Source organism: Myxocyprinus asiaticus, chromosome 16 (genome assembly GCF_019703515.2).
Source record: "Myxocyprinus asiaticus isolate MX2 ecotype Aquarium Trade chromosome 16, UBuf_Myxa_2, whole genome shotgun sequence".
Lineage (NCBI taxonomy): Eukaryota > Metazoa > Chordata > Actinopteri > Cypriniformes > Catostomidae > Myxocyprinus > Myxocyprinus asiaticus.
The window spans coordinates 20903957-20920528 of NC_059359.1; the positions used below are offsets into that span (position 1 = coordinate 20903957).

Sequence of the window (16572 nt, forward strand, 5' to 3'; positions counted from 1 at the left end):
GGTTTGTGTAAGAGAGTTTGATACAGTGTATGAGAGGCTTTAGGTGTGTGTGTGTGAGAGAGACTTCGATGTTCACAGTTTCTGTTTGTAATCGGCAAAAACATAAAACTAATCAAATAGACGTGTCATATGTCATTGAAAAGCTCTCTAAGAGTAGAAAACAACCAGCCTATTTGTTTCACTTACAGACAAAAATATAGCGAGTAATAGCTAAGTACATGTCTTTGACATGAATGTTAAATGTAAACAGGTGTTGCTTATAAGCTGTTTTCACTTATAACTTCACCAAAGAGGGGATTCCCATTAAAACAAGCCCCAACACATGTAATCAGATGCATAGATTATTAGATAACCCACACGAAGCACAATGTGTACACAGCAAATAATGTGCCATCTGGCTAAAAACACATTAGCTTTCCTGGATCAGATGACTTTATCTGAAATGATGTGGTACGTTGTCCAGTGTCATGGAACGCTAAGCCAATCATATTAGGATTTATATTGCTGCAACCAGAGGTGGAAGTCATCCAAATATGGGTAGAGATGATCATTTACACTAATTACATATGGCATCCAGGAGATGGTGCTAAGTACATGACGCAGACTCAATGATAGCTCAAATGACACAGAATAGAACTGTTACTCATGCCTGCATGCTTTGGAGAGAGTGCATACCTTTAGTCATTGTTGTATTTGCATGTGTAATAAGATTTTATGTACAGTTATTGTGTTTTATTTGTTTGGAGACGGTTTTGGAAACTTGGATAAATAAATTTTGTAATGCTATAATTTTTGATTGCTTTGTTGTATCACCAGAACATTTTACTCAGTTACAGGTGACATAATTGGGAACAAAACAAAGCAGTTTTTCGGAGCTACCTTATTTACACCCTGAGATATATAATGACAAATCAGAAAAATAAGGGGGAAATTCCTTCAGCAGTTTCTTAGGCTGAGAGGTTCATAATTTATCATAATCTGCATTATTAAAAAATGTTTTTTTAAATGATACCAAACTGTTGATTTTGTAGAGTTATTAGCCTTTAATTTTGGGCATGCCACTGAAACCGGAAATGTTTTATAACACCCCCAGAGCTTAAAGGGTTAAACAAAGTTTTTGTTTGTTTTTCTAAAGCATGTAGAATTACCTCTTACCACCTTATCATATTACAACCTGTAGGTTCTTACCCTATACTGCAACTTATTTACAAAAAAAAAAGTTTGTTTTTTTCTTTCTAAAGCAATTACCTTTTATCCCCTTATATTTTAACCACAAAGGATTAAACCCTAATTTATGTGTATTTTCCTTTAAATTGCCCTTGTTAGGCAGAGAGCTGGATTGTTGGTTTTCTTTTGTAGGTCTTATCAGTGTTGCATAAACATCTCAGTGTAAATGATCCTTGTGATTACAGAAACCAGCCAAAGTGCTGTTTGGTGGATTCGACAATGTCACAAATTTTTGTGATATTTACAGTATTGCTCTTGCCCATATTTAAGGGGATATTTAAGGCTATATTACTGGATTTTTGTAGGCACTTCCAACAATGATCCATTTAATAGATTTGTAACTGAATTTATAGTTGTACTGTGTCTTTACATATATACTGTATGCGTGTGTGTGTGTGTGTGTGTGTGTGTGTATATATATATATATATATATATATATATATATATACATACATATATATATATATATATACACATATATATATATATATATATATATATATATATATATATAGTTACAAAGCAGAGACAAGGAGTTGAACTCAGATGCAGTTTATTGCACAACTCAGCAGTAAACAGAGAAAAACAAGGACAAACCACAGATTAAATCAGGATAAAAGGTATCAAAGATAACCGATGATCAACTGACAAATAACTCATGAGACTAGGATTCTTGGAAGACCTGAACACACTAGAAGCAGGTCCAAACGAGACTAGACAAAGACTGAGGGAAAGTGGTGAGACTTTATAATGTCCTGGTTGATGGTTTGATGGGAAGTAATTAATAATCAGGAGAGTGAGAGGAGTTTGGAGGAGCAGAGGCTGACAAGGGCATGACATATACACTGTGTGTATATATATATATATATATATATATATATATATATATATATATATATATATATATATATATATATACTGAGCCATTCTGTGAGAATGCTTTTTTTCCCATTTGAAATATATATTATATATATTATATACCCTGTAACAGAATATATAAAAGCTGGTCATCAGTCAGTAAATCTTAGAGGTTCTGGGTCATGTCCTTGTCAATTTAAAATTATGTTTGTGTTGTGTGAGTGTATGAGTGCCCGTTTGAATGTGAATGCTGGAAAAAAGAAAGCTTGTGTGCATTTGCAACAGTTTGGTTTATACGGTTATACACCACCATCTTTGAAGATGATCAAGACACGCCTAGTCTTAGAGACCTTTAGCTTTCTGCACTCTATTTACAGCCCACATCGACAACATAAATAGAACAGTGACCATTAGTAGTCTTAAATGAATATTCAGGGTTCAATACAAGTCAAGCTCAGTCGACATCATTTGTGGCATAATGTTGATTAGCACAAAAATAAATTTTGACTCATCCCTCCTTTAAAAAAAAAAGGTTTAATGTGGGGCACATATAATGGAAGTGAATGGGGCCAATTTTTGTACGGAAATGTTACGTTTATTATTTTATAAAAGCACTTAAATTCTTCTGTTAAAACTTGTGTTATTTGAGTTGTAAAGTTGTTTAAATCATCATTTTTACAGTGGTTTTAGGGTTTTAAGGTTTGTTGACATTACATTGTCATGGCAATGAAGTTGAAATTTACTATAACTTTACACAGAAAAGGTTAGTAAGTGATTTCATCAAGCTAAAATTCTGTTTACACACATATTGTTTACGTCTTTTGGCTGTACTTTTAAAACAGTGAGTATTTTAACGTTTACGGATTGGCCCCATTTACGTCCATTGTAATTGCATCCCTGGAACCCCGATTTTTGCTTTTTTGTAAAGGAAAAAAAGGGGCAAGTCAAAAATTATTTTTGTGGTAATCAGTATTATGCCACAAATACTGTCGATTGAGTTTTATTTGTATTGAACCCAGAATATTCCTTTAAACAACTGAATCTATTTACACTTAGTCACTTCATGCTTCTCATCCAGCAACAATTTATCCATATTCCATTTACACTTAGACACATAAATGTGTAGAAATTGCAACAAATTGCACTAGTTTTTATCTGCTGTCTTCTTTTAAAGTCCCTATGTTCCAATAATATTGTTTATTTTGACATTAATATTCTCATTTGCAGATAAAGCAATCCAATCAGCTCAGGTGGCTGAGTGTGAAAACGTACTCTCTACTTACCTTTAGGTGAGGGAGGAGCTAAGAGCTGCTGCAAATCAGCAGACTTGAGAGAGCAGGTGGGCGTTTACAAACTCATCAAGTGGTCAAACTAACAATAAAAAGACTTGTGTCAGCTGATGTTCTTTTGCACTCTGCCTCCAGACCCATTTGAACCTGTACCCTGCTCCAGCCAGGGAGAAGGAGATACAGAGTGAGCAAAGGATACTGTAAAAAGGAAGCATCATGAGTGGCTCTTCAACTAACATGAGGCTGCGGCTGCCACTGTTATGCATCATCTTAGAGGTCATCCTCATCATCCTCTTTGGAACGCTGGTGGAGTATAACGAAGACACCGATGCCAAGCACTGGAATGAAAAGGGAAAACATAACGAATCCCAACACGAAAATGAGTTCTACTATCGTTATCCCAGTAAGTGAGTGGTTTTGAGAGAAAAAGATTGAAATGTGTGTGCAAGTCGGGAGGGAGAAAAAATGTATGAGGGGATTAAAGTTTTGGTAGTAGTATAAGCCAAATAAGCCCTTTATTTATTTATTTTATTCAGCACAATTTAAATATGTCCTTCTCTTAGAACATGAATGGAATTCTGTGGATTTCAGCAAATGGGCTGTTTGTGTTTTGTTTGCAAAATTGCAAAATACAAATAATTGATATTCCCTCTGTATAAATATATTAGTGGTGGGAATTAGCAGTGACCTGTTGATATCATATATGGTAATATTGCAATTCTTTAATCTTTTTACCCATTTGTTTCATCTTCATTGAATTTCAGATTTGAACTTTCTGCTTTACATGACCGTTGAGTCATAGAGATAACATATAGCGTAGGCCAAGTGTGACACAAAAAATCTACATAAGGTTAATAGCATACCTTGGTTTGAGCAAGTTTATCAAAGCACTGAAAGCCTTAAAGTCTATCATGCTGTAAAGTGGAGATCCTTACAGATGAAACAAGACTTAAACTATCAGCTATGTGTTTGCATTTTGGTTGAATAGAAATAATCAAGAGTGTGTTGCCTTGTTTTGCCTTCTCACACATTCTTTGAGTTTTGATCACTGATATTTTCTTTTTCTAAAAATATTAATGTGAAAAATTAAACTAAAATATTGATTTCTGGCAGTAGGATATCAGTATACTTTGAAATATTTCCCCCACCTCTCATATAAATCCCCATAAAGACATACAGTATCCCCAGCTCTAAATCTAATATGATCACTTAATTGTATAATAACTAAATTTATAAGGACAAATTCTTGAATTTGTTCAATAAATCTATTCAGTTTGCAAGTAGAAACACAGATGGCTGTGCCTTTTAATTTGATAACAAAAGAATGTGTTTGATTGGATGAACAGTAGGTGAGTTGTAGATGAACATTGGCCTGAACTGTGTGTAACTTTTTGATTGTTTGAGTGGTCTGACTGATTTAAGCAGGTCCAAGTTCCATGAATTAGATTTTTTAGAAATCTTGAATTATGTTTGTTTTATGCCTGCCTTTGTAACTGTAGCCGATTCTCTAATTAATTTAGCAAACCCTCCCCACCACAGTTGCAGGGCGTGAACCTTTTCAACAAACACCTGCATAAATCCCAACTGCAGTTCTGAGAATTATTGAGCTCTAGCACATTCCATACATCCAGAGTGAGTTCATGTATTGGTAGATTGAGACCTAGACAGATCCCTTAGAGGAAAAACAACCTGAGGTGTCTGAGTAAACATTTCCTGCTTCGTATTACTAAACCCATTTCTCAGTTCTTTAATCTCTGCAATTTGCACTCTTGTAGACTGCTTGTTAATACAAACAGAAGCCTGGCTCACAACAAGTGACTGGGTTCATTTATACCTCTCGCTTACATTTCTTATATTGTGTCTGTGCTACAAGAACAGGGCACACCCAGAACTGAGTTAAATAAGGTTATGCACACCTTATTAAATTCATAATCATAGCATATAGACTTTACTGATCACGTTTAATAGAATAGAGCATACATTGAAATCATAACAGCAAGCCACCCTTCTAGATAGGAAAGAGATCAAGGAAAATACTGTACACTGACAGGGGTTTAATTACAGTGATTTAGTTGTTGAAGATTTATGCCCTGTGACAGTATTCTTGCCACTACAGAATTTGGTTATTCATCTCATCTCTAAATGAAGATATAGAGAGTCAGTTGAAAGAGATGGCAGGGGCTGCAGGAGTGGTTATATACAGCAGTCATTTCATCTGTTGTTTTACTTGTCACTGTTCAACTGCAGGACACATAGCTACAAAACAGGTGTTACATGAGAAATGCCTTTAGTGGCATAGAATGATTGATGAATCCTACATTTTTAGAATGCTTCATATACTATATATAATGGTTTCAAAAACAATAAATGAAAATAAATAAAGTTTAACTGCTCCAGTGCTCCACCACCTTTTATCTATGTGCACACAAGTCTTTGTGATAATGCAAAGAAATTGCTTCATTGTTCTCAGATCACCTGTAGGTTTCATTATAAGACTTCTCTTTCCTGCAGCAAACTTTTCTAAATTACACATATAGCTCAAACACCAAAATACACTGTTTATGAGTTGCCAAAGAAGAGCAAGTCAGTGAGAGGTATATGGGACCGTTTGCCCACAGGGGCTGTGCCATCATCTTTGGTGCCCAGGTCAATGGCCAGTTGCCTGGCAACAGTGTAAGTGTGTCATAAGAAGTGAAATGGCAGAATGAATGGCCCTACACAATAAACTAATTTACCTTGTCATGGGTAATAGCTTACTGTGTGTGTCTGCCAAATCACATCAATGATCAATTATAGTCAATGAGATTAATATTGATAATGTAAAACTGTGAAAAAGAATGGGAAACAAACCTGAAACTGTGTGTTGTAGGTTTCCAGGATGTACATGTGATGATCTTCATCGGTTTCGGGTTCCTGATGACGTTTCTTCAGCGTTATGGATTCAGTAGTGTCGGATTTAACTTCCTCATCGCAGCCTTTTCCCTTCAGTGGGCCACACTTATGCAGGGCTTTGTACACGGCTTGCACCATGGCAAGATCCACGTTGGGGTTACAAGGTGAAACCTGAATCACTCATACCAAATTATAAAAAATGACTGAGAAGTTGTTTGTTACGTAAGTGGCATTTTAGGGGTTTGATCACACTAATGTGTGCAGCTAATAAAGATATTTTTTGTATCATAAAAGAGGAGAGCTAAACTACAATGCATAGTCACTTCAACTCACTAAAGTGGTAATTCACAAAAAAGAACAGCTAAAACAATTTCTTCCTTTGCCGTAATTGTAAATGTACAAGTTAAGTTCCAATTTGCAAGTTTAAAGGCTCTCGTCTCTCATTTTTAAACTTTGGCTGCACATTTTTACAGCTGAACACAGCACCACCAAGTGGATGTGGTAATTGTGGAGGCTTACTAGACTGTGCAACCCCATGACATAAAGACACATACATGACTATTTATAATTACTCACATTGAAAATGTTTTTGTTTTTTTATGCAGTATGATAAATGCAGACTTCTGCACTGGTTCTGTGCTGATCTCTTTTGGTGCCGTTTTGGGGAAGACAAGTCCCGTGCAACTGCTTGTTATGGCCATTTTCGAGGTGACATTGTTCGCTGTCAATGAGCACATCCTGATTGCTATCCTTGGGGTGAGTGTGGACGCTACAGTCTGTCTGATTTACGAAAGCATTCAAAAATCTTTTTCACTTGGGCACAGAAAATGAACATTGAATTGTGAAAATTGTTTCAAAATGTGATTTTCAAAATCTATAACACATTCATTTTCAAAATGACACATACAAAATAAAGACGGATTCATATTATTACTCTCATAATCCAATCCACGCTCGGTAGTAAGGAGTTTGATAAATCACTATATCTGTACATTGATAGAAAATGTATGTATAAATAGGTTGTTGTCAGCCCTCTGTAAATTAAGACTAGGGACTGTCTGTTTTTCTTATGCACCCAGTCAGGCCATGTGTTTGTTGCAATTATGAATAGTGTAGATCTCTTTCTTAATCCGGTGTCTTACATTGTCTGGTCTTGCTATATGAACATGTGCATATAATATGTGGTAACTGCTCCACCTAAAAATCAAAACAAGTTCTACTAGATTTTTACATTTGAATAGCTACAGAGAGCTAAATTATATATGCTGCAGATTTTATTATGGATAATGAGTTATATAACTATATACATATCACTTATTTATTTTCATTTCAGTCAGCTAATATAGTGTTATTATAACCATACATGCAAATTTAAATTCCTTGGCTTGGCTTTTCTAGGCTAATGACGCTGGTGGGTCCATGACCATCCATACATTTGGTGCATACTTTGGCCTGGTGGTGACCCGTGTGCTGTACAGGCCCAACCTGGATAAGAGTAAACACAGGAACTCATCTGTCTACCACTCTGACCTCTTTGCCATGATCGGTAAGTCACTTAAATGCACATTTGTCAACTAATTTACGCACCTGTACATGTAAATATTGCTGACCTGTTTTCAACCAAGCTTAAGAGACTGATGCTTACATTTGTCCAACATTGAGCACTCACATTGCACTAAAGCTTCTCAATTGTGTTGCATTCTGTTTAGGTACCATTTACCTGTGGATGTTCTGGCCCAGCTTCAACTCAGCCATTACTAATTATGGAGACCCCCAGCACAGAACCGCCATGAACACTTACTACTCTCTGGCTTCATGCACAATGGCTACATTTGCCTTCTCTGCCCTAGTCAACCCAGAGGGCAAATTGGACATGGTTGGCACCCTCATGTGGTCATTGTTTGGTATTAAATTACTGCATTGTGTGGTTTGGAGAGCAGCTCTTTTCCACTTCGTGCTCTCAGGGGATATAAAACACTTGAACAATAGATGACTTTGTCTTTCTCAGGTGCACATCCAGAATGCTGCTCTGGCAGGTGGTGTTGCTGTAGGAACAGCTGGAGAGATGATGCTGACTGCATTTGGCTCCATGATCGTGGGATTCCTGGCTGGAACTATCTCAGTACTAGGATACAAATACCTCACGGTTAGTAGCACACATTTGCATTTATAGAATGGAAATTCAGACACACAATTTTAAATGCACTCATAATTGTATGTTGTAGCCTCAGTCTTACATTTGTGTGCTGTTCTATACTCTGCCAGCCGGTTTTGGAGGAGAAACTGAAGATTCAGGACACGTGTGGCATTCACAACCTTCATGGAATGCCGGGGGTTCTTGGAGCTGTGGTGGGTGCCGTCACTGCTGCTGTAGCATCCAAGGATGTGTATGGAGATGGGTGAGTCATTAGTTAGTATATAAATTAATGTCATTATTAATTATTTGTGACTATCATTTGGTCAGCAGACACATTTGTCACACTTGACTGTATCTTAAAGGGATATATCACCCAAAAATGAAAATTCTGTCATTTCTCACCATCATGCTGTTCCAAACACTTATGACATTTTTGTTCCATGGAACACAAAAGGCAGAATGTTTGGAATTGAAAGCCTCAGTCACCATTCACTTTTGCAATGCTGATTCCATCTTTTTCCATACAAAGAAAAACATGGTGACTGAGGCTAACTTTCTGTGTAACATTACCTTTTGTGTTCCACGGAAGAAAGAAAGCCGTACAGGTTAAGTACAGCATGAGGATGAGTACATTTTGGGTGAACTATACATTTAAGATACGCTTAAGTGTGACAGATGTATTCGCTCACCAGACGATAATCAAAAACAATTAAGTTTAAACCTTTAAGTTTAATGACAAGATTGCAGTGCTGATTACATGATCTGTAATGCTACAAGTAACTACATGTAATAATGTGTATTTGTTTAGGAACAGTCTGTAATACACATATTATTGTTATTGTACAGTTGCTATTGTAATTATATTAGTGTGTTAAATAAAAATTTAAATGTATGTATGTGATGAGGAGGAGGGCTAATCAGCCGGGAGGGGGTTAAAGACGAGCCGGAGGTGCCAGCTCGAGAGAGAGAGAGTTGTTATTCGTGTGTCCTCACGGCCCGGCCCGGCCCCGCCCTCCTCCTCGTCACAATGTAATATGGAGATTGTAATGTAAAGTGTGTTGTTTTTTTGATTTTTTTTCCAGGTAAAGATTTTGCTTTGTAGGGCTGCACGATTATGACAAAAATCATAATTGTCGATTATTTTCCTTGATATTGTAATTGCGATTCATTTTGATGAATTTACTTATTTTGTCTAGGGCATCTGCATGCAATATTCTTTATGTATGCTACACAAACAAGATGAGAACTGTTTCTGAATTAATTTATTGCTATTTTAGACATCAGTAAATCAAGACAATGGCTAAACGGCCAAGTTCACATTGGCCCTCTTATAGGGGTGTAACGATACGCTCTGACAGCGATTCGATTCAATTACGATTCTTTATCTAACGAATACAATGCATTGTGAAATCTGAAATTTGGTCACAATGTTTTTACTGAACATTCCTAATTTACACATACCAGAAATGCTCCAGGCTTGATCACAGATGCATTTAGAACCAAGGAGGTCTGGCTTATATGTTTGGCTGCATATAGTAACAAAAAATGCATTGCATGATATGCATTATAGATATTATGAAAATGTTACAAATAGACATAATGTGGTACATAGGTATGTTACGTGCATAAGAGATATCCAATTTTAATAAAGGATAACATAATGTCTAATGCAACATAATGACTTAAAGACTTAACATGATGCAAACACACACAAACAGACAGTTAACCGTTAAATAAGCATAATAGATTTGCATATCATGACATGTAACGTTAAGATATTGCACCAATAATTAAAGATAAAATGTCATGTGCAGGTAGATAAGATCCATGTTTAAAACTAGCAGGGTCATCGATTAAAACTACTGTCTGTTAGTAGCAATTAAAGGCGGTTACATGGGATGTGGTAACCATGAGTTCCCTCTTCATTTTGGTATAGGGAGAGAGGCAGTGCGGAGACACCTCCGCTTGTCAAGATTGTTTACCAGAATGCAATCGCATTTTCATGCAGGACTGTGTATATATATATATATATATATATATATATATATATTTTCGTGGCTGCCGCATGTCGTTCACCAATCACAGGTGACTGTAATCAACTGGTTAATTCCCTTCAGAACCATCTGAAATCACTCCCTATTCCCTCTATCATTCACCATAAAGAGAATGAATGAACGAGTGCATGTTTTCATTCACAGCCACATGTCTGCCCAGCAATCACATTTACGAAAGCAATATTAACGTAATATATAGGAATCAGGAAGAGGCAACAACAATGAACCTACTTTGGTCAAATAGACGCAAATAGTTTTGAATGACACAGAAAGCCGAACTCGGCAGCATCCATCTATCCATCCATCCATTTTATCTTATGTAGGTTCACGTAGTGAACTCGGCATCATAAACATTTTTTATTTCAAAGTGCGTTTCTTTCCCTTCAATCTCACATGCTTCACTTCGTGTCTGTTGCGAGAAGGTTGGTGTAATATAAGACTGTCACATTGGGCATTAATGTTATGATAATTGATTCTTAAATTCCATAATCGATGCATCGAAATTTCTTTGATAGATCGATGCACCATGATGCATCGATGCATTTTTACACCCCTACCCTCTTAGCAGCATGAAAAGCAAAACCGTTATTCAAATTTTGAACAGAATTTTGAAAATAATACACAGAACTCTAGCAACAGACATTCCTGTGATTTATTTTTAATTCTCCACTGCTGCTGCTGCTGCAAAAAAAAAAAAAAACAGGTTGTACATAGAATTGTTTTGTGCAACAGGAGTTTACCTATATGGAATGCTGTAATTGACACTTTTCACAATTAAGTAATTGTAGCAGCCATAATTGGCTTGATTATTCGATTAATTATTGTGCAGCCCTATTCCTTTGTGTTGCAAGTCAGCGGCAGAAATACTACAGAAAACTGAATTTTCTTTATTCCTCTGTATCCTGCTTACACAGATTGAGTAGAGTATTCGGCGCTAGTGAATCTGAGGATTGGACTCCTGAATTCCATGGTGGGAGGCAGGCTATCTCTCTGGCTGTCACACTAGGGATGGCTTTCATTGGTGGGCTAATTACAGGTGGGCATTACCATTGCATTGATCTCATAGTGAGGTGCATGTTCAGTTGAAGTCAGAAGTTTAAATACACCTTAGCCAAATACATTTAAACTCAGTTTTTTCACAGTTCCTGACATTTAATCGTAGAAAACATTCTCTGTCTTAGGTCAGTTTGGATCACTATTTTAAGAATGTGAAATGTCAGAATAATAGTAGAAAGAATGATTTATTTATTTCAGCTTTTATTTCTTTCATGGGTCAGAAGTTTACATACACTTTGTTAGTATTTGGTAGCATTGCCTTTAAATTGTTTAACTTGGGTCAAACGTTTTGGGTAGCCTTCCACAAGCTTCTCACAATAAGTTGCTGGAATTTTGGCCCATTCCTCCAGACAGAACTGGTGTAACTGAGTTAGGTTTGTAGGCCTCCTTGCTCACACATGCTTTTTCAGTTCTGCCCACAAATTTTCTATCGGACTGAGGTCAGGGCTTTGTGATGGCCACTCCAATACCTTGACTTTGTTGTCCTTAAGCCATTTTGCCACAACTTTGGAGGTATGCTTGGGGGTCATTGTCCATTTGGAAGACCAATTTGTGACGGAGCTTTAACTTCCTGGCTGATGTCTTGAGATGTTGCTTTAATATATCCACATAATTTCCTTCCTCATGATGCCATCTATTTTGTTAAGTGCACCAGTCCTTCCTGCAGCAAATCATCCCTACAACATGATGCTGCCACCCCCATACTTCACGGTTGGGATGGTGTTCTTTAGCTTGCAAGCCTCACCCTTTTCCTCCAGCGGTAATGATGGCTGTGTGGTCCCATGGTGTTTGTACTTGCATACTATTTTTTGTACAGATGAACGTGGTACCTTCAAGCATTTGGAAATTGCTCCCAAGGATGAACCAGACTTGTGGAGGTCCATAATTTTTTTTCTGAGGTCTTGGCTGATTTCTTTTGATTTTCCCATGATGTCAAGCAAAGAGGCACTGAGTTTGAAGTTAGGCCTTAAAATACATCCACAGGTACACTTCCAATTGATTCCAATTAGCCTATCAGAAGCTAATTGGCTAATTGCCCAAAGGCTTAACACCATTTTCTGGAATTCTCCAAGCTGCTTAAAGGCACAGTTAACTTGGTGAATGTAAACTTCTGACCCACTGGAATTGTGATTTAGTCAATTAAAAATGAAACGATTTGTCTGTAAACAATTGTTGGAAAAATTACTTGTGTACACATATGGGTATATCAGTGTGTCTGTGTGGAATTTATTCTGATTTGTTGATCTCAGAGTAAACAGTATATGTAACAATATATATGTGCACTCCTTAGGATTCATTTTGAAGCTACCAATCTATGGTGCACCTCCAGATACTCACTGCTTTGAGGATGCACTCTACTGGGAGGTAAAGACTCCAAGACAGTTTTATATCATTTTATATTTTGAACCATTTTGTATTTTAATTTCAAGTCTCTGTTTTCAAACAAAGGTGCCTTGACGATCACAGTGTAATTATAATGCATCATTAATATTGTGTGGTAAAAAGTGTAATTATTGGGACATACAGTTATAAGGGGTAATGGATGCACAATATGCAGTGGTACTTTGAGTATTTTAATCAACACTAAGTCTAGTATGTTTTGTAATGAAATGTGCTTGTTGCAGGTACCGGGGGAGGAGGAAAGTCACAATGAGCTCACTGAAGTGAGCTCACCAAACGAAGTGGAAAAACTCAACAGCTAAATTACTAGCTCTTTGATACCTGTTTGTGTGTTTGTTTATGTTCATGTCATGTTCACATGTTCACATCAGTTCACAAAGTACCATCACTGGTGGTGTTCTCTGCGGGATATTTTACTTATGTTCTTAAAATGAAACAGCAAACTCTGTTTCATTATTATAATTATTTTCATTATATGTGTTTATATTAAATATTTCATTATTAGCCAAGTTGAATATTGAATAAACGTTGAGAATGTGCTACGCTAAACTCAGGCAGTGTTATATGTCACTCTCACAGTCAACTTTCTCTAAGAAATTGTGATTCTTAATAAAACCACTAGATGGTGATGCAGAGCTGACTACAGCTCTGTGCTGTGAATGAGAAAAACGAGAGAAGCTGATGATTAGCTTGTGAAATATATTTGCAATTTAACAAAGCCAACTTTTATGCTCTTGCTCTCTCTCTCTCTCTCTCCTGTTTTTGCAGTGAAAGGGATATGTTATGAAATGAATTGGAAAACATTTGCTATTGAATTCTTTTTTTATTTCCCAAAAGTGTATGTGAAGTCTACTGTAAGAATCATCCTAAACAGCTGGAATATATATATATATATTGTTTTTTTATAACATACAATTTTTATGTGAATAACATTATTTCTGCGTTCTTTAGGAGTAATCAGATTTTTCTTTTGTTCTTCTTGTTGGTCTCAAATAGATATGCTGTTTTCTGAATTATTTGCTTTGCAGACGTAACAATATTAAGAGATCATGCATATGTGACACTGACACATATGTGACATGTTTTTTTTTTGTTGTTGTTGTTTTTTTAATAAGAACATTTAAAAAAATTGGTGAAGATAAGTGGCAAATTGTTAAATGTTTAAAGTTTCATGTTAGATGTATCTGTTTTAAATTAGACAAATAACTTTGTTTTTTGTTTTTCAATATTTTTTTCTACCCAATATATAGGCAGCTATGTGACATGTTCTGTATACAATGGCATTTGAACATTCATATTTGTTTTTAACAACATGAATTCATAGTTGTTATTTAATTATTCCTGTGGTGGTGTGTGTGTGTGCGAGAAAAATATTCTGTAAGTTAGAAGGACGTTTTTTGTCATTCATATGAGCGCGCGCGTGATTTCTGCATTCCGCTCGACGATAAACAACGACATCAAATCGCACTGATTCTAGGTGAAAGTGCCGTTTAATTCATGAATACTTAATGGCGCCAACAGTCACAGCGAAAATGGTTAACTAAGAGTCCAGATGGTCTCCGTCGCGTAATTAGCACAGTTTCACTTTCTAGGATCAAACGGAGAAGAGAAAGTGGGGGGTCTTATTTTGATAGCACGTTATTAGGAACGCTCGCGGGGTTGTTGGGAGCAGCTCTACGCCCCTTTTCATTCGTTCAGTGAGTGTTGTACAGAGACGGCGCCGCGGCGTGAACCAGCGCCAATGTCTTTTCCCAGGCCTCAGACAGGTGGACAGCTGTTATGTGAATAGGCGCTAACGCTGAAGTGCTTAATTGCGCTTTATAATCACCAAAAACGAAGAATACTTACTGCATGTATTCGTGCATTTACATATTTGATTTGTTTGTGTTCTGTTTTAAAAAAAAAAAAAATTTAAAAACTAATTGAGCTTTAAAGATTTTAAAATGGTGCTGGCTTTGAGATCTACGTGATTTTGTTGTGCTTCTTAGTTCTTTAAAGTTGTTTTAAAAACTAGATATGTTTTAGGGCCATATTTGCACGTTTAATGCTAATTTTAGAACAGATAAAAAGAAGGCCTGGCACCCAAAAATTTAAATTCGCATCATTTTCTCATGCCATACCAGCTATATTAGACTTTCTTCTGCTGAACACGAACGAATATTTTTAGAAGAATATCTCAACTCTCTAGGTCCATACAATGCAAGTGAATGGTGGCCAAAAAGCACATAAAGGCAGCATTAAAGTAATTCAAAAGACTCCAGTGGTTAAATCCATGTCTTCAGAAGCGATATGATAGGTGTGGGTGAGAAACATCAATATTTAAGTGTTTGTTTGTTTTTGTTTTTTTTTGTTGTTGTTTTTACTACCAATTCTCCTCCCTGCCCAGGGAAATCGAATGTGAATTGCCAAATACAAAAGAAGAATGTGAAAGTGGAGATTTATAGTAAAACAGGACTTATATATTGATCTGTTCCTCACACACACATATAATATCGCTTCTGAAGACATGGATTTAAACATTGGAGTCATATGGATTACTGTTATGCTTCCTTTATATGCTTTTTGCAGACCAAAGTTCTGGGAATTCATTCACTTGCATTAAATGGACCTACAGAGCTGAGAAATTTTTCTAAAAATCTTTGTGTTCAGCACAAGAAAGTAAGTCATACACATCTGGGATAGCATGAGGGTGAGTAAATGATGAGAGAATTTAACATTTTGTGTGAACCATCTCCTTAACCAAAAAAAAAAAAAAAAAAAAAGAATACACAGAGAATTTGTCTGATTATCCATTCTGAGGCAAAGGCAAAACTACGCTCATGGCTAAAACAACACCAACACTGAAACTGAGAAAAACTGCTTCAAAGTGACATGGTTTTGGTGTGGATTTTGTAGTAGCTGCAAGTTTTCAAACCTGTCTGTCACACACAAAGTGGTGTAATAATTTGCAATTGTTATTTCAAGGATTTATTTCTACTTGATCTGACCCCTTAAAATTACTTTTGTTGATGTCAGGTAAATTTACTCAGATTAAATAAAAAAATGTAATTTAATAAAACCAGTTCATTTAGATCTTACCTCCTTTTTTACAGTGGAGGACAGATCATATTCTAAAGCCATCTTTACACTGCAAAGTTGACAATGAAGCTGCATCTGAACTGCATTTGATAATAAGGGAGGAGGTGGGTCAGAGCAGGCATAATTTATTCTGGATTTTTTTGCACCATTGCCTTTTTACACAGAATTCTGAGTAGTAAAGATGCCTTAAGAGACCCAATTTTGACTAAATGTACAGTGTTTTGCCTTGGCATGGCCACATTTCCTGCTGTCAGTATGTCCTGTCACTCAGTGGGTTAGTGGGAATGTGTGTCGAGGGGAAAGACCTGCGTGAGCTCTGAAAGCTTGTCTGTATGGGAAGAGTGCCTCTCTTTAGCTCACATTAACAGGATTACAGGCAGGCTGTGGTCAGGGGCCACAATCCCTTTCAACTGCAGGCCTCCCTCCGATCAGTTCTCACAAAAACAGCACCACAAGTGAAATAAAGTGAGAGATAGTTGATAACAAATACAATGACATGAAATTACATTTATTTATTTGACATTTTGTCAACATGATTTATTATAAAGGAAATCTTAATTTATCCAGTCATATACACTCA

The 16572-nt window shown here is 36.4% G+C and overlaps 1 protein-coding gene across 1 annotated transcript; it reads left to right on the forward strand.

Annotated features, from left to right (window-relative positions):
* Positions 1-3482: 3482 nt before the first annotated feature.
* LOC127454641 (ammonium transporter Rh type B) lies at positions 3483-15679 on the forward strand. The gene is made up of 10 exons (XM_051721991.1): positions 3483-3777; positions 6244-6430; positions 6872-7022; positions 7665-7812; positions 7976-8142; positions 8275-8412; positions 8532-8665; positions 11372-11493; positions 12805-12878; positions 13139-15679. Exons 1-10 carry the CDS (start codon positions 3591-3593, stop codon positions 13214-13216), a joined length of 1386 nt encoding a protein of 461 aa, XP_051577951.1. The 5' UTR covers positions 3483-3590; the 3' UTR covers positions 13217-15679.
* Positions 15680-16572: the final 893 nt, after the last annotated feature.